This window comes from Salmo trutta, chromosome 36 (assembly GCF_901001165.1).
Source record: "Salmo trutta chromosome 36, fSalTru1.1, whole genome shotgun sequence".
NCBI classification, from domain to species: domain Eukaryota; kingdom Metazoa; phylum Chordata; class Actinopteri; order Salmoniformes; family Salmonidae; genus Salmo; species Salmo trutta.
The window spans coordinates 7,990,313-8,016,247 of NC_042992.1; the positions used below are offsets into that span (position 1 = coordinate 7,990,313).

Consider the following 25,935-nt stretch of genomic DNA (forward strand, 5'->3'; position numbering starts at 1 on the left):
TAGCCTTGTTTAAGGACAGAGACAGAATTCTCCAGTTTTACCCTCTTTTGCCTCCCCTCTGTCTTCTATTCTCTGTTCCTCTCTGTTCCTTCATCTGACTCCAACACACAAAGACAGACGGACACAAACCCCTATTGAACATTACACTGAGTGAATTACCAGGTTATTTTGTATTGAGGACAATGGCGTAATTGTCCTTGCCAGCACTTTTTTACAGGAAGTGTTGAGAGCTGTATTTGGCCTAGCGCCCTTGTCACCAGAGACTTATATCCTGACTTCAAGGATGTTCTACAACTTTTACTTACAATATTCCATGTTGAAAAGAAAACAAAAGACATCCAGTGTTAATAACAAACTTTGTTTGCCATACTTCACTGCTTGTGTTTAGCCGTGTGATTACTGTTTATTTTCTCCCTCTGTCCACAGAATCTTAAACTTACACTTAAGTTGACGTCATACGATGCAAAATGCATAATAGCGGCTGTATTTCTGTGTTTTGAAAGTTATATATCTTGAAAACTTGATTGCTGACATGCAAAACATTTTGGGACTATATCAACAATACCAAAAGATAGTTTTTGGGTGGAGTTTTCCTTTAAATCAAATTTTTCCCTTAGTCTCCCGTTTTTTTGTGGTGGAATTTTCCTTTAAGTGGAAGTTACCATTCATCCCTTAGTGTTTCAATCAATCAGTATAGTGCAGTGTCTCCTGGACAGCTCTGCTGTATGGCACAAGATTATTTAAATCTATGGCCAGCCGTCTCTCCAACAGCCTGTGAGATCTGTATTGCTGATCTTGGATCAGGTCCCTCCTCTTTCTTATTCATTATGATTTAAAAAATCAAAACTGACCCTAGATCAGTACTCCAGCTCTGAGACGCTACAGGAGAGAGCTACTGTTTGTCTGCCACTGAGCTGCATCGGCTCTCGTTTATGTTGATGTTTTTCTAGGCATGAGCAGGAAGGACAGACGAGACAGACGGGATAGACGGGATAGAAGGGACAGACAGGATAGACGGGATAGACGGGATAGACAGGACAGACAGGATAGGTGAGATAGACAGGATAGGTGGGATAGACAGGACAGACAGGATAGACAGGATAGACGGGACAGACAGGATAGACAGGACAGACAGGATAGGTGAGATAGACAGGACAGACAGGATAGGTGAGATAGACAGGACAGATAGGATAGACGGGATAGACAGGACAGACGGGATAGACAGGACAGACGGGATAGGTGGGACAGACAGGATAGACGGGATAGACAGGACAGAGAGGATAGACGGGATAGACAGGACAGACAGGATAGACAGGATAGACAGGACAGACGGGATAGACAGGACAGAGAGGATAGACGGAACAGACGGGATAGACAGGACAGACGGGATAGACAGGACAGACAGGATAGACAGGATAGACAGGACAGACAGGATAGACGGGATAGACAGGACAGACAGGATAGACGGGATAGACAGGACAGACAGGATAGACAGGATAGACAGGACAGACAGGATAGACAGGACAGAGAGGATAGATGGGACAGACAGGATAGACAGGATAGACAGGACAGACAGGATAGACGGGACAGACAGGATAGACAGGATAGACAGGACAGACAGGATAGACAGGATAGACAGGACAGACAGGATAGACAGGACAGAGAGGATAGACGGGACAGATAGGATAGACAGGACAGTCAGGATAGACAGGATAGACAGGATAGACGGGACACTCAGGTTGTATTTAAGAGAAGAGCCCATGACTTGTTGCTATCCTCACCATAGGGTGCTCATGTTGCTGTTGTTGCACTCATAAAGGCAAGGTCTGCATTCCAAATAGCACCCTATTCTCTATATAGTGCCCTACTTTTGAAAAGTAGGGCACTAAATATGGAATAAGGTGCCATTTGGGATGCAGAGATGGCATACTTGGTGTACTTGTTTACCTGACAGACATCACTACTGGTAACCAAAAAGCATTTCACTACTGTTGATGGTGGCCTGCCACTTCCTCCTCTTCTTGCTTTAAATCAAACCCACGTGTCCTAACAATCACTGCCCACTGCCTGCCCCTCTTACGGGAGGGAGGGAGGGAGGGAGGGAGGGAGAGAGGGAGAGAGGGAGAGAGGGAGAGAGGGAGAGAGGGAGAGAGAGAGAGAGAGAGAGAGAGAGAGAGAGAGAGAGAGAGAGAGAGAGAGATAAATTGAGAAAGTGTCTTCTGTCCAGAAAAGATGGTGCTTTATTTTTCAAACTGATTTATACTACGATAATATGTACTAACGATATTTTTCAACCCACTTGCTGATTATTCCTCTAACTAGTGAGTTTGGATTGAAGATACCGTATGTGTCAACTCTTGACTAGTTTAGAGACTTTTGGAACGTCTTCCTATGCTGAATGAAATACCACCACTCATCGATGGAGTCTAAAGCCATTGAAATGCTATTTGAGATGTGTACTCTCCAAGGTCTTTCTTGATCCTGGCTAGTCCTTACAGCACAGTTGCACTGTTAGAAATACAATAGAAAAGTATTGTTTACCAATGGAGTGGTGCTGGAAGTGTATTCAATAACTGTGTGCATGTGAGTACATGCCCTGTTCCTGTATTAGTTCCTCTTACTGTATTAGTTCCTTTTCCTGTATTAGTTCCTGTTCCTGTATTAGTTACTCTGCCTGTATTACTTCCTGTTCCTGTATTAGTTCATCTTACTGTATTAGTTCCTCTTCCTGTATTAGTTCCTCTTCCTGTATTAGTTCCTCTTCCTGTATTAGTTGCTGTTCCTGTATTAGTTCCTCTTCCTGAATTAGTTCTTCTTCCTGTATTAGTTCCTCTTCCTGTATTAGTTCCTCTTCCTGTATTAGTTCCTGTTCCTGTATAAGTTCCTCTTGCTGTATTAGTTCCTGTTCCTGTATTAGTTACTCTGCCTGTATTAGTTCCTCTTCCTGTATTAGTTCCTGTTCCTGTATTAGTTTATTTTTCTACATTTGTTCCTTTTTTGTATTAATTCCTGTTCCTGTATCAGTTCCTGTTCTTGTATTAGTTAGTGTGTGTGTGTATTAGTTCCTGTTCCTGTATCAGTTCCTGTTCTTGTATTAGTTCCTGTTCCTGTATTAGTTCCTGTTCCTGTATTAGTTCCTGTTCCTGTATTAGTTCCTGTTCCTGTATTAGTTCCTGTTCCTGTATTAGTGTTTGTGTGGGTAAATGTGTGTATGACTATTATAACACATGATCAATTATTATAGAAACTTAGGTCACCAGAAAGATGGATATTTTTTATTATGTTTACTGTGAAACTGGTCGTAGGAAAGTCTCTATATTGATCTAGTATGTGTTTTTATATAATTCACTATTTATTTGTATTAATATCGTAATGTTTGTCAGAGTCTATGAGGATTTATTTAAACCGTAATGAAAGTTGAAAGTCATTTGGTGACTGTAAAATAAATACATCTAATTAGGCATGCTAACTGTGGGTATCTGTACTGTATCTGTAAGTTATTTAGAGGTGCTTACAAACCGTATATATATTACTACTGTATATATATTACTACGTATGTATATTACTACTGTATATATATTACTACCATATACATATATATATATATATATATGTTACTACTGTGTATATATATTACTACTGTATATATATTACTACGTATGTATATTACTACTGTATATATATTACTACCATATACATATATATATATATATGTTACTACTGTGTATATATATTACTACTGTATATATATTACTACTGTATATATATTACTACGTATGTATATTACTACTGTATATATATTACTACCATAAATATATATATATATGTTATTACTGTGTATATATATTACTACTGTAAATATATTACTACGTATGTATATTACTACTGTATATATATTACTACCATAAATATATATATATATATGTTACTACTGTGTATATATATTACTACTGTATATATATTACTACCGTATATAAATTACTACCGTGTATATATATTACTACCGTATATATATATATATGTTACTACTGTGTATATATATTACTACTGTATATATATTACTACCGTATATAAATTACTACCGTGTATATATATTACTACCGTATATATATATATATATGTTACTACTGTGTATATATATTACTACTGTATATATATTACTACCGTATATAAATTACTACCGTGTATATATATTACTACCGTATATATATATATATATATATATATATATATATATATATATATATATATATATATTACTACTGTATATATATTTATATATATATATATATATTACTACTGTATATGTATTACTACCGTATATAAATTACTACCGTGTATATATATTACTACCGTATATATATATATATATATATATATATATATATATATATATATATATATATATATATATATATATATATATTACTACTGTATATATATTACTACCTTATATATATTATTACCGTATGTATATTAGTACTGTATGTATATTTCCAACTGTATATTTATTACTACTGTATATATATATATATATATATATATATATATATATATATATATTACTACCGTATATATATATTACTACTGTATATATATTACTACTGTATGTATATATATATATATATATATTTATATATATATTACTACCTTATATATATTACTACTGTGTATATATATATATATATATATATATTACTACTGTATATATATATTACTACTGTATAGATATTACTATCTTATATGTACAGAAGTCAGAAGTTTACATACACCTTAGCCAAATACATTTAAACTCAGCTTTTCACAATTCCGGACATTTAATCCTAGTAAAAATTGTCTTAGGTCAGTTAGGATCACCACTTTATTTTAAGAATGTGAAATGTCAGAATAAGTAGAGAGAATAATTTATTTAATCTTTTGTTTCTTTCATCACATTCCCAGTGGGTCAGAAGTTTACATACACTCAATTATTATTTGGTAGCATTGCCTTTACATTTTTTAACTTGGGTCAAACGTTTTGGGTAGCCTTCCACAAGCTTCCCACAATAAGTTTGGGGAATTTTGACCCATTCCTCCTGACAGAGCTGGTGTAACTGAATCAGGTTTGTAGGCCTCCTTGCTCGCACAGGCTTTTTCAGTTCTGCCCACACATTTTCTATAGGATTGAGGTTAGGGCTTTGTGATGGCCACTCCAATACATCAAATCAAATGTATTTATATAGCCCTTCTTACATCAGCTGATATCTCAAAGTGCTGTACAGAAACCCAGCCTAAAACCCCAAACAGCAAGCAATACAGGTGTAGAAGCATGGTGGCTAGGAAAAACTCCCTAGAAAGGCAAAAACCTAGGAAGAAACCTAGACAGGAACCAGGCTATGAGGGGTGGCCAGTCCTCTTCTGGCTGTGCCCGGTGGAGATTATAACAGAACATGGCCAAGATGTTCAAGTGTTCATAAATGACCAGCATGGTCAAATAATAGTAATCACAGTGAAGGGGTCAGGGTTCCATAGCAGAACAGTTGAAACTGGAGCAGCAGCACGGCCAGGTGGACTGGGGACAACAAGGAGTCATCATGCCAGGTAGTCCTGAGGCATGGTCCTAGGGCTCAGGTCCTCCGAAAGAAAGAGTAAATTAGAGAGAGCATACTTAAATTCACACAGGACACCGGATAAGACAAGAGAAATACTCCAGATATAACAGACTGACCCTAGCCCCCCAACACATAAACTACTGCAGCATAAATACTGGAGACTGAGACAGGCGGGGTCAGGAGACACTGTGGCCCCATCCGAGGATACCCCCAGACAGGGCCAAACAGGCAGGATATAACCCCACCCACTTTGCCAAAGCACAGCCCCCACACCACTAGAGGGATAGCTTCAACCACCAACTTACCATCCTGAGACAAGACCGAGTATAGCCCACAAAGATCTCCGCCACGGCACAACCCAAGGGGGAGCGCCAACCCAGACAGGAAGACCACGTCAGTGACTCAACCCACTCAAGTGACGCACCCCTCCTAGGGACGGCATGGAAGAGCACCAGTAAGCCAGTGACTCGGCCCCTGTAATAGGGTTAGAGGCAGAGAATCCCAGTGGAGAGAGGGGAACCAGCTAGGCAGAGCCAGCAAGGGCAGTTCGTTGCTCCAGTGCCATTCCATTCACCTTCACACTCCTGGGCCAGACTACACTCAATCATAGGACCTACTGAAGAGATGAGTCTTCAATAAAGACGTAACGGTTGAAACCGAGTCTGCGTCTCTCACATGGGTAGGCAGACCATTCCATAAAAATGGAGCTCTATAGGAGAAAGCCCTGCCTCCAGCTGTTTGCTTAGAAATTCTAGGGACAATTAGGAGGCCTGCATCTTGTGACCGTAGCGTACGTGTAGGTATGTACGGCAGGACCAAATCGGAAAGATAGGTAGGAGCAAGCCCATGTAATGCTTTGTAGGTTAGCAGTAAAACCTTGAAATCAGCCCTTGCCTTAACAGGAAGCCAGTGTAGGGAGGCTAGTACTGGAGTAATATGATTTTAAAAAATTGGTTGTAGTCAGGATTCTAGCAGCCGTATTTAGCACTAACTGAAGTTTGTTTAGTGCTTTATCCGGGTAGCCGGAAAGTAGAGCATTGCAGTAGTCCAACCTAGAAGTAACAAAAGTATGGATTCATTTTTCTGCATCAAATTTGGACAGAAAATGTCTGATTTTTGCAATGTTATGCAGATGGAAAAAAGCTGTCCTTGAAACAATCTTGATATGTTCATCAAAAGAGAGATCAGGGTCCAGAGTAACGCCGAGGTCCTTCACAGTTTTATTTGAGACGACTGTACAACCATCAAGATTAATTGTCACATTCAACAGAAGATACTTTGACATTGTTGTCCATAAGCCATTTTGCCACAACTTTGGAAGTATGCTTGGGGTCACTGTCAATTTGGAAGACCCATTTGCGACCAAGCTTTAACTTCCTGACTGATGTCTTGAGATGTTGCTTCAATATATCCACATAATTTCCCTTCCTCATCATGCCATCTATTTTGTGAAGCGCACCAGTCCCTCCTGCAGCAAAGCACAACATGATGCTGCCACCCCCGTGTTCTTCGGCATGCAATCCTCCACCTTTTTCCTCCAAACATAACGATGGTCATTATGGCCAAACAGTTCTATTTTTGTTTCATCAGACCAGAGGACATTTCTCCAAAAAGTACGATCTTTGTCCCCATATGCAGTTACAAACCGTAGTCTGGCTTTTTTATTGCGGTTTTGGAGCAGTGGCTTCTTCCTTGCTGAGCGGCCTGTCAGGTTATGTCGATATAGGACTTGTTTTACTGTGGATATAGATACTTTTGTAACTGTTTCCTCCAGCATCTTCACAGGGTCCTTTGCTGTTGTTCTGGGATTGATTTGCTCTTTTCGCACCAAAGTACTTTAATCTCTAGGAGACAGAATGCGTCTCCTTCCTGAGCGGTATGACGGCTGCGTGGTCCCATGGTGTTTATGCTTGCGCACTATTGTTTGTACAGATGAACGTGGTACCTTCAGGCGTTTGGAAATTGCTCCCAAGGATGAACCAGACTTGTGGAGGTCTACAATTTTTTTTCTGAGGTCTTGGCTGATTTCTTTTGATTTTCCCATGATGTCAAGCAAAGAGGCACTGAGTTTGAAGGTAGGCGTTGAAATACATCCACAGGTACACCTCCAATTGGCTCAAATGATGTCAATTAGCCTATCAGAAGCTTATAAAGCCATGACATCATTTTCAGGAATTTTCCAAGCTGTTTAAAGGCACAGTCAACTTAGTGTATGTAAACTTCTGACCCACTGGAATTGTGATACAGTGAATTATAAGTGAAATAAATCTGTCTGTAAACAATTGTTGGAAAAATTACTTGTGTCATGCACAAAGTAGATGTCCTAACCGACTTGCCAAAACTATAGTCTGTTAACAAGAAATGTGTGGAGTGGTTGAAATGCGAGTTTTAATGACCCCAACCTAAGTATAGTAGTACAGTATATATATTACTACTGTATATATATTACTACTGTGTATATATTACTACAGTATATATATGACTACTGTATGTATATTACTACTGTATATATATTACTACTGTGTATGTATATTACTACTGTTTATATATTACTACCGTATATATATTACTACTGTATATATATTACTACGTATATATATATTACTACTGTATATATATTACTACTGATATTATATTACTACTGTTCTGTTTCATGCTGTGGTGTCCTGTATGCTAAGAAGTGACAGATGTATTCATTTTGAATGTCTGATGGGTGTCAGTCTGTTTTTAGATTCTATGTTGGACTTTTTTGATTGGAGGGGGTGTCTTGTCAGATCACTAGTTAGGGATATCCACTCTTTCCATATTTTTTTTTAACTTACATTTTATTATCATTCTTTTTTTTCTGGGGGGGTTGTGTCTGTTTTGCTGCTAATTAGGGAACTCCCCTCCACCCCCCTGATGTTGACTTTCTAATTAGGGAACTCCCCTCCACCCCCCTGATGTTGACTCTCTAATTAAGGAACTCCCCTCCACCCCCCTGATGTTGACTCTCTAATTAAGGAACTCCCCTCCACCCCCTGATGTTGACTCTCTAATTAAGGAACTCCCCTCCACCCCTCTGATGTTGACTCTCTAATTAGGGAACTCCCCTCCACCCCCCTGATGTTGACTCTCTAATTAGGGAACTCCCCTCCACCCCCTGATGTTGACTCTCTAATTAAGGAACTCCCCTCCACCCCCTGATGTTGACTCTCTAATTAAGGAACTCCCCTCCACCCCCCTGATGTTGACTCTCTAATTAAGGAACTCCCCTCCACCCCCCTGATGTTGACTCTCTAATTAGGGAACTCCCCTCCACCCCCTGATGTTGACTCTCTAATTAAGGAACTCCCCTCCACCCCCCTGATGTTGACTCTTTTAATTAGGGAACTCCCCTCCACCCCCCTGATGTTGACTCTCTAATTAGGGAACTCCCCTCCACCCCCTCTGATGTTGACTCTCTAATTAGGGAACTCCCCTCCACCCCCTTGATGTTGACTCTCTAATTAGGGAACTCCCCTCCACCCCCCTGATGTTGACTCTCTAATTAGGGAACTCCCCTCCACCCCCCTGATGTTGACTCTCTAATTAAGGAACTCCCCTCCACCCCCCTGATGTTGACTCTCTAATTAAGGAACTCCCCTCCACCCCCCTGATGTTGACTCTCTAATTAAGGAACTCCCCTCCACCCCTCTGATGTTGACTCTCTAATTAGGGAACTCCCCTCCACCCCCCTGATGTTGACTCTCTAATTAGGGAACTCCCCTCCACCCCTCTGATGTTGACTCTCTAATTAGGGAACTCGACTCCACCCCTCTGATGTTGACTCTCTAATTAGGGAACTCCCCTCCACCCCCCTGATGTTGACTCTCTAATTAGGGAACTCCCCTCCACCCCCTGATGTTGACTCTCTAATTAGGGAACTCCCCTCCACCCCCCTGATGTTGACTCTCTAATTAGGGAACTCCCCTCCACCCCCCTGATGTTGACTCTCTAATTAGGGAACTCCCCTCCACCCCCCTGATGTTGACTCTCTAATTAGGGAACTCCCCTCCACCCCTCTGATGTTGACTCTCTAATTAGGGAACTCCCCTCCGCCCCCCTGATGTTGACTCTCTAATTAAGGAACTCCCCTCCACCCCCCTGATGTTGACTCTCTAATTAGGGAACTCCCCTCCACCCCTCTGATGTTGACTCTCTAATTAAGGAACTCCCCTCCACCCCCTGATGTTGACTCTCTAATTAAGGAACTCCCCTCCACCCCTCTGATGTTGACTCTCTAATTAGGGAACTCCCCTCCACCCCCCTGATGTTGACTCTCTAATTAGGGAACTCCCCTTCACCCCTCTGATGTTGACTCTCTAATTAAGGAACTCCCCTCCACCCCTCTGATGTTGACTCTCTAATTAAGGAACTCCCCTCCACCCCCCTGATGTTGACTCTCTAATTAATGAACTCCCCTCCACCCCCCTGATGTTGACTCTCTAATTAATGAACTCCCCTCCACCCCTCTGATGTTGACTCTTGGTCTCTAACTCCAGGAAAGGAACTCGGCCTAGAAATTAGGTTTCCTTAATTATTAGTTGGTCACATGGAGAGGTTGACTTTGAAAAGGACTACGCAGTGTGAAGATTGCCCTGCTTTGAACAGATGTCCAGTCCAGCAAGCACTCTGCTATAGCTGTCATATCACATATCTGCTCCTTTCATGGGCTCAAAATTATATCTGACTTGAATAAGTGGGCTCGCTCTCTTTCTCTGTCTCTCCCTTTCTCTCTCGCTTTCTCTCTTTCTCTCACCGGATAGTCACAGAGAATGAGAATGAACAGGGGACTATGGGTCATAGGTCATCGTGGGTCTTGACAGGTCTGTGATAGATGGGTTGGGAGAGAATACGGTATGTGGAGAGACGTGTATGAATGCTGTATATATAGTATTTTGTCATACTACAGAAGGTTCTGATAGATCTAGTATGTAGTTAGAGAGGGTGGTTGGGAAGTGAGGATACGACAAACTCAATATTCCCTGTGTGTATTCTCCCTCTTTCCGCACAGCCTAACGTGGTGAAGACACAGACAATCACCATCTCAGACGTGTCTAACTCCCTGCGAGGAGACGTCTCTAACAAGGAGGTCCCCATCGTGCACACTGAGACCAAGACCATTACCTACGAGTCAGCGCAGGTGAGAGGGATAAACATTTATTAAATAAAACCCTTTATTAACCCAATGAGTTTGTTTTAACAGTAAACTGGGCTGTATTCATCAGGATACCCAACTGGGAAAAAAGTTTTAAAACATGAAAACAAGCATTTCTTATTGGACAATTGCTGGTAGTCCCTCACTGTTTCAGTGTGTTTTCTTCCTTTTGGTGCCTAATGAACTTGATCCTGTTGTCTTTCTCACAGCCGGTAGACAATGTACTATCGTGGCCAAAAGTTTTGAGAATGACACAAATATAAATTTTCACAAAGTCTGCTGCCTCAGTTTGTATGATGGCAATGTGCATATACTCCAGAATGTTATGAAGAGTGATCAGATGAATTGCAATTAATTGCAAAGTCCCTCTTTGCCATGCAAATGAACTGAATCCCCAAAAAACATGTCCACTGCATTTCAGCCCTGCCACAAAAGGACCAGCTGACATCATGTCAGTGATTCTCTCGTTAACACAGGTGTGAGTGTTGACGAGGACAAGGCTGGAGATCACTCTGTCATGCTGATTGAGTTCGAATAACAGACTGGAAGCTTCAAAAGGAGGGTGGTGCTTGGAATCATTGTTCTTCCTCTGTCAACCATGGTTACCTGCAAGGAAACGTGCCGTCATCATTGCTTTGCACAAAAAGGGCTTCACAGGCAAGGATATTGCAGCCAGTAAGATTGCATCTCAATCAACCATTTATTGGATCATCAAGAACTTCAAGGAGAGCGGTTCAATTGTTGTGAAGAAGGCTTCAGGGCACCCAAGAAAGTCCAGCAAGCGCCAGGACTGTCTCCTAAAGTTGATTCAGCTGCGGGATCGGGGCACCACCAGTACAGAGCTTGCTCAGGAATGGCAGCAGGCAGGTGTGAGTGCATCTGCACGCACAGTGAGGCAAAGACTTTTGGAAGATGGCCTGGTGTCAAGAAGGGCAGCAAAGAAGCCACTTCTCTCCAGGAAAAACATCAGGGACAGACTGATATTCTGCAAAAGATACAGGGATTGGACTGCTGAGGACTGGGGTAAAGTCATTTTCTCTGATGAATCCCCTTTCCGATTGTTTGGGGCATCCGGAAAAAAGCTTGTCCGGAGAAGACAAGGTGAGCGCTACCATCAGTCCTGTGTCATGCCAACAGTAAAGCATCCTGAGACCATTCATGTATGGGGTTGCTTCTCAGCCAAGGGAGTGGGCTCACTCACAATTCTGCCTAAGAACACAGCTATGAATAAAGAATGGTACCAACACATCCTCCGAGAGCAACTTCTCCCAACCATCCAGGAACAGTTTGGTGACGAACAATGCGTTTTCCAGCATGATGGAGCACCTTGCCATAAGACAAAAGTGATAACTAAGTGGCTCGGGGAACAAAACATTAATATTTTGGGTCCATGGCCAGGAAACTCCCCAGACCTTAATCCCATTGAGAACTTGTGGTCAATCCTCAAGAGGCGGGTGGACAAACAAAAACCCACGAATTCTGACAAACTCCAAGCATTGATTATGCAAGAATGGGCTGCCATCAGTCAGGATGTGGCCCAGAAGTTAATTGACAGCATGCCAGGGCAGATTGCAGAGGTCTTGAAAAAGAAGGGTCAACACTGCAAATATTGACTCTTTGCATCAACTTCATGTAATTGTCAATAAAAGCCTTTGACACTTATGAAATGCTTGTAATTATACTTCAGTATTCCATAGTAACATCTGACAAAAATATCTAAAGACACTGAAGCAGCAAACTTTGTGGAAATTAATATTTGTTTCATTCTCAAAACTTTTGGCCACGACTGTAGTCCTAAATGAACCCCTTTTCTCCCCCTTGTGTTAACATAGTGTCTCCTTCAGCCCATAGACAGCATGGCAGAGAGGGACTCTGGAGTGCTGCTGAGTGCCCAGACCATCACCTCAGAGACAGTCAGTACAACCACCACCACTCAAATCACCAAGGTACGCCCTGGGCTTCCTGACCTAGAATCAGTTTGGCCTTTGTAGATGTTTTACATTTACATTTTAATCATTTAGCACATGGGGATACCTAAAATGTTTTGCTTTGTGACCCACCAATTGAGATGTCTTTTGAGTCGCGACCCACCATAAGGGTTGAGCAGTGAAAAAACATACACAGATCAAAGAATAAGTACAAATTTAATAATACCCTCTTCTGCCTCAAAGCTGATCTCTCTCTCTCTCTATTCAGTATCTCTGACAGAATGTTGTCAGGTCAAAGCTGCTCTCTCTCTCTCTATTCAGTATCTCTGACAGAATGTTGTCAGGTCAAAGCTGCTCTCTCTCTCTCTCTATTCAGTATCTCTGACAGAATGTTGTCAGGTCAAAGCTGCTCTCTCTCTCTCTCTATTCAGTATCTCTGACAGAATGTTGTCAGGTCAATGCTGCTCTCTCTCTATATATATACAGTATCTCTGACAGAATGTTGTCAGGTCAATGCTGCTCTCTCTCTATATATATACAGTATCTCTGACAGAATGTTGTCAGGTCAAAGCTGCTCTCTCTCTCTCTCTATTCAGTATCTCTGACAGAATGTTGTCAGGTCAAAGCTGCTCTCTCTCTCTATTCAGTATCTCTGACAGAATGTTGTCAGGTCAAAGCTGCTCTCTCTCTATATATATACAGTATCTCTGACAGAATGTTGTCAGGTCAAAGCTGCTCTCTCTCTCTCTCTATTCAGTATCTCTGACAGAATGTTGTCAGGTCAAAGCTGCTCTCTCTCTATATATATACAGTATCTCTGACAGAATGTTGTCAGGTCAAAGCTGCTCTCTCTCTCTCTCTATTCAGTATCTCTGACAGAATGTTGTCAGGTCAAAGCTGATCTCTCTCTCTCTCTATTCAGTATCTCTGACAGAATGTTGTCAGGTCAAAGCTGCTCTCTCTATTCAGTATCTCTGACAGAATGTTGTCAGGTCAAAGCTGCTCTCTCTCTCTATATATATACAGTATCTCTCTAACAGAATGTTGCCAGGTCAAAGCTGCTCTCTTTCTATATTTACAGTGAGGGAAAAAAGTATTTGATCCCCTGCTGATTTTGTACGTTTGCCCACTGACAAAGAAATGATCAGTTTATAATTTTAATGGTAGGTTTATTTTAACAGTGAGAGACAGAATAACAACAAAAAAATCCAGAAAATCGCATGTCAAAAAATGTTATAAATTGATTTGCATTTTAATGAGGGAAATAAGTATTTGACCCCTCTGCAAAACATGACTTAGTACTTGTTGGCAATCAGAGGTCAGACATTTCTTGTAGTTGGCCACCAGGTTTGCACACATCTCAGGAGGGATTTTGTCCCACTCCTCTTTGCAGATCTTCTCCAAGTCATTAAGGTTTCGAGGCTGACGTTTGGCAACTCGAACCTTCAGCTCCTTCCACAGATTTTCTGTGGGATTAAGGTCTGGAGACTGGCTAGACCACTCCAGGACCTTAATGTGCTTCTTCTTGAGCCACTCCTTTGTTGCCTTGGCTGTGTGTTTTGGGTCATTGTCATGCTGGAATACCCATCCACGACCCATTTTCAATGCCCTGGCTGAGGGAAGGAGGTTCTCACCAAACATTTGACGGTACATGGCCCCGTCCATCGTCCCTTTGATGCGGTGAAGTTGTTCTGTCCCCTTAGCAGAAAAACACCCCCAAAGCATAATGTTTCCACTTCCATGTTTGACGGTGGGGATGGTATTCTTGGGGTCATAGGCAGCATTCCTCCTCCTCCAAACACGGCGAGTTGAGTTGATGCCAAAGAGCTCCATTTTGGTCTCATCTGACCACAACACTTTCACCCAGTTGTCCTCTGAGTCATTCAGATGTTCATTGGCAAACTTCAGACGGGCATGTATATGTGCTTTCTTGAGCAGGGGGACCTTGCGGGCGCTGCAGGATTTCAGTCCTTCACGGCGTAGTGTGTTACCAATTGTTTTTTTGGTGACTATGGTCCCAGCTGCCTTGAGATCATTGACACCGTTCTCATGATCATTGCAACTCCACGAGGTGAGATCTTGCATGGAGCCCCAGGCCGAGGGAGATTGACAGTTCTTTTGGGTTTCTTCCATTTGCGAATAATCGCACCAACTGTTGTCACCTTCTCACCAAGCTGCTTGGCGATGGTCTTGTAGCCCATTCCAGCCTTGTGTAGGTCTACAATCTTGTCCCTGACATCCTTGGAGAGCTCTTTGGTCTTGGCCATGGTGGAGAGTTTGGTATCTGATTGATTGATTGCTTCTGTGGACAGGTGTCTTTTATACAGGTAACAAACTGAGATTAGGAGCACTCCCTTTCTCTCTAACAGTATGTTGTCAGGTCAAAGCTGCTCTCTATCTATATATATATACAGTATCTCTCTAACACTATGGTGTCAGGTCAAAGCTGCTCTCTCTATATATATATACAGTATCTCTCTAGCAGAATGTTCTCAGGTCAAAGCTGCTCTCTCTCTATATACATACAGTATCTCTCTAGCAGAATGTTCTCAGGTCAAAGCTGCTCTCTATCTATATATATATATACAGTATCTCTCTAGCAGAATGTTCTCAGGTCAATGCTGCTCTCTCTATATATACATACAGTATCTCTCTAACAGTATGGTGTCAGGTCAAAGCTGCTCTCTCTCTATATATATATACAGTATCTCTCTAGCAGAATGTTCTCAGGTCAATGCTGCTCTCTCTATATATACATACAGTATCTCTCTAACAGTATGGTGTCAGGTCAAAGCTGCTCTCTCTCTATATATATATATACAGTATCTCTCTACCAGTATGTTGTCAGGTCAAAGCTGCTCTCTCTCTCTCTCTCTCTATATATATATATATATATATAGTATCTCTCTACCAGTATGTTGTCAGGTCAAAGCTGCTCTCTCTCTCTCTCTCTCTCTCTCTCTCTATATATATATATATATATATATATATATATATATATATATACAGTATCTCTCTAACAGAATGTTCTCAGGTCAAAGCTGCTCTCTCTCTCTATATATACAGTATCTCTCTAAGAGTATGGTGTCAGGTCAAAGCTGCTCTCTCTCTCTATATATATACAGTATCTCTCTAGCAGAATGTTCTCAGGTCAAAGCTGCTCTCTCTCTATATACATACAGTATCTCTCTAGCAGAATGTTCTCAGGTCAAAGCTGCTCTCTATCTATATATATATATATACAGTATCTCTCTAGCAGAATGTTCTCAGGTCAATGCTGCTCTCTCTATATATACATACAGTATCTCTCTAACAGTATGGTGTCAGGTCAAAGCTGCTCTCTCTCTCTATATATATATACAGTATCTCTCTAGCAGAATGTTCTCAGGTCAATGCTGCTCTCTCTATATATACATACAGTATCTCTCTAACAGTATGGTGTCAGGTCAAAGCTGCTCTCTCTCTATATATATATATACAGTATCTCTCTACCAGTATGTTGTCAGGTCAAAGCTGCTCTCTCTCTCTATATATATATATATATATATATATATATATATACAGTATCTCTCTAACAGAATGTTCTCAGGTCAAAGCTGCTCTCTCTCTATATATATACAGTATCTCTCTAAGAGTATGGTGTCAGGTCAAAGCTGCTCTCTCTCTCTATATATATATATACAGTATCTCTCTAAGAGTATGGTGTCAGGTCAAAGCTGCTCTCTCTCTATATATATATACAGTATCTCTCTAGCAGGATGTTGTCAGGTCAAAGCTGATCTCTCTCTCTCTATATATATACAGTATCTCTCTAGCAGAATGTTCTCAGGTCAAAGCTGCTCTCTCTCTATATATATATACAGTATCTCTCTAGCAGGATGTTGTCAGGTGAAAGCTGATCTCTCTCTCTATATATATACAGTATCTCTCTAGCAGAATGTTCTCAGGTCAAAGCTGCTCTCTCTCTCTATATATATACAGTATCTCTCTAGCAGAATGTTGTCAGGTCAAAGCTGCTCTCTCTCTATATATATATATATATATATATATATATATATATATATATATATATATATATATATACAGTATCTCTCTAGCAGAATGTTGTCAGGTCAAAGCTGATCTCTCTCTCTATATATATATACAGTATCTCTCTAGCAGTATGGTGTCAGGTCAAAGCTGCTCTCTCTCTATATATATATACAGTATCTCTCTAGCAGAATGTTGTCAGGTCAAAGCTGCTCTCTCTCTATATATATATATATATATATATATATACAGTATCTCTCTAGCAGAATGTTGTCAGGTCAAAGCTGATCTCTCTCTCTATATATATATACAGTATCTCTCTAGCAGTATGGTGTCAGGTCAAAGCTGATCTCTCTCTCTATATATATATACAGTATCTCTCTAGCAGTATGGTGTCAGGTCAAAGCTGCTCTCTCTCTTCCCCTGGCGCTTGATATTTCTGATCCTCTACGTTTGTTAAAACTCTTTCTCTCTCACTTTCAGACGGTGAAAGGAGGGATCTCAGAGACTCGCATTGAGAAGAGGATTGTGATAACTGGAGACACAGAGATTGATCACGACAAGGTGGGGGACATAATTCTAATTCTAGCCCCCGGCTCTGTGCTAGCTGGCTGTGTGTGTATTCTGTGTTAGACCACTTCAGTGGAGTAACAATACATCATTCCTCTGGTTTAGCGCTATTACACAGAATCTATGCATTAACATTTGAGTCCTCTGTGTAATAAAATCTAAAAAAGATTAAAGAGCTTGTTTGTTGATGTGATGTGAACGGAACGCATTCTTGTCCGAATGTAGTATCCCTTTTAGTGCTTTCTTGGGTGATGAATGTTTCCAACTCTGTAGTCTTGTGGGTTTTAGCGACTGTATTTGCTTGTGGGTGATTGTGTTTAATAATGAAGTCTTTAATGTATGTATAGCCTTTTTATTAGTGCCATCAATCTCAATATTGAACCTTCCCCTGTGTGTGTGTGTGTGTGTGTGTGTGTGTGTGTGTGTGTGTGTGTGTGTGTGTGTGTGTGTGTGTGTGTGTGTGTATCATCCTTCTCAGGCTCTGGCCCAGGCCATCAAGGAGGCGAAGGAGCAGCACCCGGACATGTCTGTGACCAAAGTGGTGGTGCACCAGGAAACAGAAATCACCCCAGATTAACCCCAGGCTCAGCTCACCTCTCCTATGACCAGGTCAGTAGTACCCCTAATCCCAGATTAACCCCAGGCTCAGCTCACCTCTCGTATGACCAGGTCAGTAGTACCCCTAATCCCTGATTAACCCCAGGCTCAGCTCACCTCTCCTATGACCAGGTCAGTAATACCCCTAATCCCAGATTAACCCCAGGCTCAGCTCACCTCTCGTATGACCAGGTCAGTAGTACCCCTAATCCCTGATTAACCCCAGGCTCAGCTCACCTCTCCTATGACCAGGTCAGTAATACCCCTAATCCCAGATTAACCCCAGGCTCAGCTCACCTCTCCTATGACCAGGTCAGTAATACCCCTAATCCCAGATTAACCCCAGGCTCAGCTCACCTCTCCTATGACCAGGTCAGTAATACCCCTAATCCCAGATTAACCCCAGGCTCAGCTCACCTCTCCTATGACCAGGTCAGTAATACCCCTAATCCCAGATTAACCCCAGGCTCAGCTCACCTCTCGTATGAACAGGTCAGTAATACCCCTAATCCCAGATTAACCCCAGGCTCAGCTCACCTCTCCTATGACCAGGTCAGTAATACCCCTAATCCCAGATTAGCCCCAGGCTCAGCTCACCTCTCCTATGACCAGGTCAGTAATACCCCTAATCCCAGATTAACCCCAGGCTCAACTCACCTCTCCTATGACCAGGTCAGTAGTACCCCTAATCCCAGATTAACCCCAGGCTCAGCTCACCTCTCCTATGACCAGGTCAGTAGTACCCCTAATCCCAGATTAACCCCAGGCTCAGCTCACCTCTCCTATGACCAGGTCAGTAGTACCCCTAATCCCAGATTAACCCCAGGCTCAGCTCACCTCTCCTATGACCAGGTCAGTAGTACCCCTAATCCCAGATTAACCCCAGGCTCAGCTCACCTCTCCTATAATCAGGTCAGTAGTACCCCTAATCCCAGATTAACCCCAGGCTCAGTACCCCTAACCCACAGTGGAACACACCATGTACTATCAATCTGTCTGTAATCCTAATCCATACTGAAACCCACTTTAGGTTCAGCATAGATCCCTCCCTTCTTCTCTCTTCCCTCGTCTCTTCCCTCTCCCCCCTCCTCCCTCCCTCTCTCCCCTCCTCTCTTCCCTCCCCTCTCTTATCTTCCCTCCCCCCTCCTCCCCTCCTCTCTCCTCTCCTCCCTCCCTCCCTCCGAGAGAGAGAGAGAGAGAGACAGAGAGAGAGACAGAGAGAGAGAGAGACAGAGAGAGAGAGAGAGAGAGAGAGAGAGAGAGAGAGAGAGAGAGAGAGATTCAGAGAGAGAGAGAGAGACAGAGACAGAGAGAGATTCAGAGAGAAAGAGAGAGAGAGAGAGAGAGAGAGAGAGAGAGAGAGATTCAGAGAGAAAAAGAGAGAGAGAGAGAGAGAGAGGGAGAGGGAGAGAGAGAGAGAGAACACCATGACTCCTCTCTGCTTCATTGTTTAGTCTCCTGCAGACTAAACAATATGATGGGAGGGAGCCATGATCAAGGTTATTTAAGGGTGAGTTCCGAATGGCATCCCCCATAGGGCTCTCGTCAATACTAGCACCCTATATAGAGAATAGGGTGCCATTTGGGATGCAGGACATCAATGGTTGCTATTCCAAAAAAAGCACTGTATGCCACTGACAAGGGACATGCATATTTATATTATCAGTTATTGTCCTTGCAATTTTATTATCGTCCGTTAAACTGCGTTGATTTAGTTATAACAGTTTACTCAGGCCTATTCCTACATGAAACAGGACATCTCAGCATGAGGTCTTTAAACAGTGGTGTCCACGTGGCTTTACATGAAACAGGACATCTCAGCATGAGGTCTTTAAACAGTGGTGTCCATGTGGCTTTACATGAAACAGGACATCTCAGCATGAGGTCTTTAAACAGTGGTGTCCTCGTGGCTTTACATGAAACAGGACATCTCAGCATGAGGTCTTTAAACAGTGGTGTCCATGTGGCTTTAATTATAGCCCTGTATGTTTGTGTTGAGTTAAAGCCGTCAGGCTCAGGCTTGCGTCCTAAATGGAACCCTATTCCCTATATAGTGCCCTACCTTTGACCAAGTTCTAGGTCAAACATAGCTGACTTTGTAGGGAATAGGGTTCCAGCTGCCAGGGTGGTATGTATACGCACAGTGCCTCCCACCCCTTTCCTCTCAGACAGGGGGAGACGAGGGGGAGAGAGTGCCCTCCCAGTAGGTTCATGGAGCTCTGTGTTCATGGAGCCCTGTGTTCATGGAGCCCTGTGTTCATGGAGCCCTGTGTTCATGGAGCTCTGTGTTCATGGAGCCCTGTGTTCATGGAGCTCTGTGTTCATGGAGCTCTGTGTTCATGGAGCCCTGTGTTCATGGAGCCCTGTGTTCATGGAGCCCTGTGTTCATGGAGCTCTGTGTTCATGGAGCCCTGTGTTCATGGAGCCCTGTGTTCATGGAGCCCTGTGTTCATGGAGCCCTGTGTTCATGGAGACCTGTGTTCATGGAGCTCTGTGTTCATGGAGCTCTGTGTTCATGGAGCCCTGTGTTCATGGAGCCCTGTGTTCATGGAGCTCTGTGTTCATGGAGCCCTGTGTTCATGGAGCCCTGTGTTCATGGAGCCCTGTGTTCATGGAGCTCTGTGTTCATGGAGCTCTGCTCTGTTTACCTTGGACATCATCAACCTAACAGCCTGAGAAGCCTGAGAACACCCCTAACAATACTACTTCCTCCCTCTCCGCTCCACCCCACCCACCTCACCCTACCTCACCTCACCCTACCTCACCCCACCCCACCCTACCTCACCTCACCTACCTCACCCCACCCTACCTCACCCCACCTCACCCCACCACACCCTACCTCACCCCACCTCACCCCACCCACCCTACCTCACCCTACCTCACCCCACCTCACCCTACCTCTCCCCACCCTACCTCACCTCACCCCACCATAGCTCACCTCACCCTATCTCACCCCACCTCACCCTACCTCACCTCACCCTCACCTCACCCCACCCACCCTACCTCACCCTACCTCACCCCACTTCACCTCACCCTACCCTACCTCACCCCACCCTACCTCACACCACCCACCCTACCTCACCCCACCCTACCTCACCCTACCCCACCCTACCTCACCTTACCCCACCCCACCCTACCTCACCTTACCCCACCCTACCTCACCCCACCCTACCCCACCCTACCCTACCTCACCCCACCCTACCCCACCCTACCCTACCTCACCCCACCCTACACTACCTCACCCCACCCTACCTCACCCTACCCTACCTCACCCTACCTCACCCCACCCTACCTCACCCACCCCACCCTACCTCACCCCACCCTACCTCACCCTACCCCACCCTACCCTACCTCACCCTACCCCACCCTACCCTACCTCACCCCATCCTACCTCACCCCACCCCACCCTACCTCACCCCACCCTACCTCACCCCACCCTACCTCACCCTACCCTACCTCACCCCACCCCACCCTACCTCACCCCACCCTACCTCACCCTACCTCACCCCACCCTACCTCACCCCACCCTACCCCACCCCACCCTACCTCACCCCACCCTACCTCACCCCACCCTACCTCACCCTACCCCACCCTACCCTACCCCACCCTACCTCACCCCACCTTACCCCACCCCACCCTACCTCACCCCACCCCACCCTACCCCACCCTACCTCACCCCACCCTACCCCACCCTACCCCACCCCACCCTACCCCCCCACCCTACCTCACCCCACCTTACCCCACCCCATCCTACCTCACCCCACCCCACCCTACCCCACCCTACCTCACCCCACCCTACCTCACCCCACCCTACCTCACCCCACCCCACCCGTTCCTTGTCTCCACCAGGCTCCTGCATGCTCCATCCTTCCTGTCTGGGCCTGCTTTTTAAAGCCTGAAACATGTTCATCATTGTGACAACATTGGTGTAGTTCTACTCTCACCTTTCTGACTGTTTTCTGCTCTTGCGCTCTTTATCTTGAGTGTTGAATCAGGGGAATGTTGAGGTAGTGTTACTGAAGTTGTCTCTCTCTCTGTCCACTGTCTGTGAAGCTGGGGGCCGAAACTACCACGGCGCCTGAGGAAGGTGAACTCACACACATCCCCCGCCCGCCCTGACCTTCTCTGCTTGTTTACCTCAGAGATACCCCCCCACACACACATCCCCAGCCCGCCCTGACCTTCTCTGCTTGTCACACCACAATTCCTGCTTGTTTACCTCAGAGACCCCCCCCCCCCCCCCCCCCGCCTTGGGAACAGACACACACACCACACCAGACTGGACCGGTCCAACCTACCAGAGAGAACATGCTTCACTTATCAACTCTGAACTTTGAACCTCCCAACCAATGGAGTTCAACTGAAGGAAAAGAGAACAAACAGAACTCTCTCAAAAAAAGTCCCAGAATTCCCTAGGACTACCCACAATCCCTCTCTCTCTCTCTCTTCCACTCCACTGCCAAATCCCGAACAACCAAACAGGATTTTTCTAAACAATAAAAATGTTGAAATAAAGTGTTAGAATTCTTTTCCTCTTTCTCCGATTTGTCTGGAGATTTTAACAAGAATTTTCAAAGGGCATTTGGTCTTTAAATTGTTTAGAGATTGCAGGGACTTTGTTGATATTTTTCTAAGACTTTTCTTATCGCTGTAATTGGAAAATCGGTATCTTCAAAGTCAACTTTGAAGGGACTCTTATTCTGAAGTGGGATGATAGCAAGGGATTTTGGGTGATTTTTCTGGGACTCTTCAACCATCTTGATACGAGGATCCGTCTTCAAATCAAACTTTTACAACCGAGTTTGGTTTCGTCTCTTGTACAGTACAAAAAGTTATATTTTCCCTCTCAATGTGAAAAGTATTTTTTAAATTTAAGTGTAGAAAATATTTTATTTCATCCAAACTTTTTTGGGGGCCCTATTTAAGTCTTTGTCATCTTTTGAAGATATGACTTCATTATCTATTCGTCTGGATGATGTTCACATCTTTTTGACTGTTTTAGTTGTCTTTGTTGTTGTAGTTACACTGGGGGGAAAAAGGGGCTTCATCAGGACTGAAGGGAAAGAAGCAGTGTATTGAAATTATGTATTATTTCATTGACATCCTCCTTTATTTCTGTGTATGTATCCATCATTTTAGATCACCCTGACTTTACAGGTTTGTAGTTAGATGTTTTCACATAGCATTCCAATCACCAGCTACATAACATAACAGTCATTCATTTATACCGGGCATGGCAGAGCAGTAGAGGCAGCTTTACAATGTCCTGCATTCATTTACCTGTATTTCTACTTTTCTACCAAAGGGGGCAGTGTTTACTCATTTAGCGAGTACGCAGAAGAAGTCAGTTGGAGAACACTTCACGCTAAAGGCCAAAAATGATTAATTGGGGTTGATTAGAGAATCAATGTTAAAGGCCCAATGCTGTCAAAAATGTGATTTTTATTGTGTTTTATATTTTCACTCTATGAGGTTGGAATACTACTGTGAAATTGTGAAAATTATGATAATGCCCTTTTAGTGTAAGAGCTGTTTGAACAGACCACCTGAAATTTCAACCTGTTTTGGTGGGATGGAGTTTTGGCTTCATCAGTCAGTTAATTAGAGTTCCAAACCTCTCTGCCAATAACAACTAGTTTCCATTTCCCTCCTCACAACACAGGCCACTCTCAGACAGTCCTAGCACAATTCTTGTTTGAGAATATGCTCTTTGCTAAGAAACTATTTTTGTTTATTTTTTACAATTTTAATTAAAAACAATCACAGTAAGGTATTGTTACCCAGAAAGTATGTAATATTGAGATAAAAATATATTTTTTAAAGAGCTTAAAGTAAACAGAAAGTCTCAATTGGGGATTTTGAGAACACATTCCCTCTGGTAGCCTCTTTGGTGTTCTCCTTTTAGAAGACTGTACTAGTTACGTCAGCACAAAATGAAGTTATTCTTACCCTCATCTGTTTACTCCCATGCCTTTTATCTGTGAAGAATACCAATTGAATTGATCCTCCTGTGACGTACACACTGTCCCTTTAAGAAACAACCCAATATGTAAGCAAAGAGTACAGTACACACAGTTTTTAAATGTTTTGGTCTAGTTTAAAAACATGATGTTGTTTTAGTACACATAGTATTACAATGTTCAATATCCGATGTGTTGTAGTTCTTTCAGTGTGTTGTTTCTTCCTCTTATTCTTCATTGTGGCACTTTATTTTCTACATTAGTGATAGATGGAGACTAGGAGAACCAGCAAGCCTATACATCTATTTAAGTTCATGTTTATTCTTAAGTTCATGTTTATATCTATCTATCTCTCTCTCTCTCCCTCTCTCCTTCTGTCTCTCTGTCTCTCTCCCTCTGTCTCTCCCTCTGTCTCTCTCTCTCTCTCTGTTTCCTTCACTGTTAGAGATAATATGTAATAAAACAGCATCACTAAATAAACACAAATGTAGACACACCTTATTTTGAACACCGCTTGATATTTTGTTCTGTGACTGAGGTTCTATATCCAATTTCTCAATTTTCTAGTCTCATGAGGAAATTATAATTTCTCAGCTATTTTCATCATTGTGAAAAGGATTAAAAACTTTTTATCATCAATCATACAATACCCCATAATGGCAAAGCGAAAACAGTTTTTTTTAAAAAAAAAAACGAGAAATACCTTATTTACATAAGTATTCAGACTCTTTCCTATGAGACTCGAAATAGAGCTCAGGTGCATCCTGTTTCCATTGATCATCCTTGATATGTTTCTACAACTTGATTGAAGTACACCTGTGGTAAATTCAATTGATTGGACATGATTTGGAAAGGCACACACCTGTCTATATAATGTCCCACAATTGACAGTGCATGTCAGAGTAAAAACCAAGCATGAATTGTGTGTAGAGCTCCAAGACAGGATTGGGTCGAGGCACAGATCTGGGGAAGGGTACCAAACATGTTTGCAACATTGAAGGTCCACAAGATCACAGTGGCCTCCATCATTCTTAAATGGAAGAAGTTTGGAACCACCAAGACTCTTCCTAGAGCTGACCGCCCGGCCAAACTGAGCAATCGTGGGATAAGGGCCTTAGTCAGAGAGGTGACCAAGAACCCGATGGTCACTCTGACAGAGCTCCAGAGTTCCTCTGTGGAGATGGGAGAACCTTCCAGAAGGACAACCATCTTTGCAGCACTCCACCAATCAGGCCTTAATGGTAGAGTGGCCAGACAGAAGCCACTCCTCATTAAAAGGCACCTGACAGCCACTTGGACTTTGCCAAAAGGCACCTAAAGACTCTCAGACCATGAGAAACAGCTTCAAGATGGTGCCGATAAAGATGGCAGTTTCGCTTCTAGTCCTTTGGAAACTGAAATATTTGTTTTTTTTATGTATTATTTCTTAACCTTAAGTATTATTAGATACAGCTGGGAAGAACTATTGGATATCAGAGAGACGTCAACTTACCAGCACAACCAGCACTACGACCAGGAATGTGACTTTTCCAAAGCGGATCCTTCGTCTGCACCTCCCAGGGCATTTGAACTGATTCCAGAGGCCGACTCAAAACAACGCCGTCGGAGGAGAGGGTGCCGGAGCGGTCCTCTTGTGAGGCTTCGGATGCGTGCACACCACCCACCGCTTCCGAGTATACTACTCGCTAATGTCCAGTCCCTAGTTAACAAAGTCGACGAAATCAAGGCAAGAGTTGCTTTCCAAAGAGATATTCGGGATTGTAACATACTCTGTTTCATGGAAAAATGGCTAGCTGGGGATATGCTGTCGGAGTCTGTACAGCCAACGGGATTTTCAGTGCATCGCGTCGACAGGAATAAACATCTCTCCGGTAAGAAGAAGGGTGATTCATGATTAACGACTCATGGTGTAATTGTAACAACATACAACTCAAGTCCTTTCGTTCACCTGACCTAGAATTCCTCACAATCAAATGCTGACTGTATTATCTCCCAAGACAACTCTTCTCGGTTGTCGTCACAGCCGTGCACATCCCCCCCGCAAGCGGATTCCAAGATGGCCATGAATGAACTTCACAGGA

At 43.1% G+C, this 25,935-nt stretch overlaps 1 protein-coding gene across 5 annotated transcripts in view; it reads left to right on the forward strand.

Moving 5' to 3' along the window:
* Positions 1-24,355, forward strand: part of LOC115175326 (protein 4.1) — a 73,014-nt gene extending 48,659 nt beyond the window's left edge. For 4 of the 5 annotated variants that reach the window (XM_029734505.1, XM_029734507.1, XM_029734508.1 and 1 more), the window contains 5 exons: positions 10,627-10,755; positions 12,603-12,716; positions 17,211-17,291; positions 17,776-17,906; positions 21,948-24,355. In XM_029734505.1, coding sequence (XP_029590365.1) covers positions 10,627-10,755; positions 12,603-12,716; positions 17,211-17,291; positions 17,776-17,874 — 423 coding nt within the window. In that variant the 3' untranslated portion in view covers positions 17,875-17,906; positions 21,948-24,355. The remainder of the gene's footprint in view (positions 1-10,626; positions 10,756-12,602; positions 12,717-17,210; positions 17,292-17,775; positions 17,907-21,947) is intronic. The other variant, XM_029734506.1, reaches the window with a different exon arrangement.
* Positions 24,356-25,935: the final 1,580 nt, after the last annotated feature.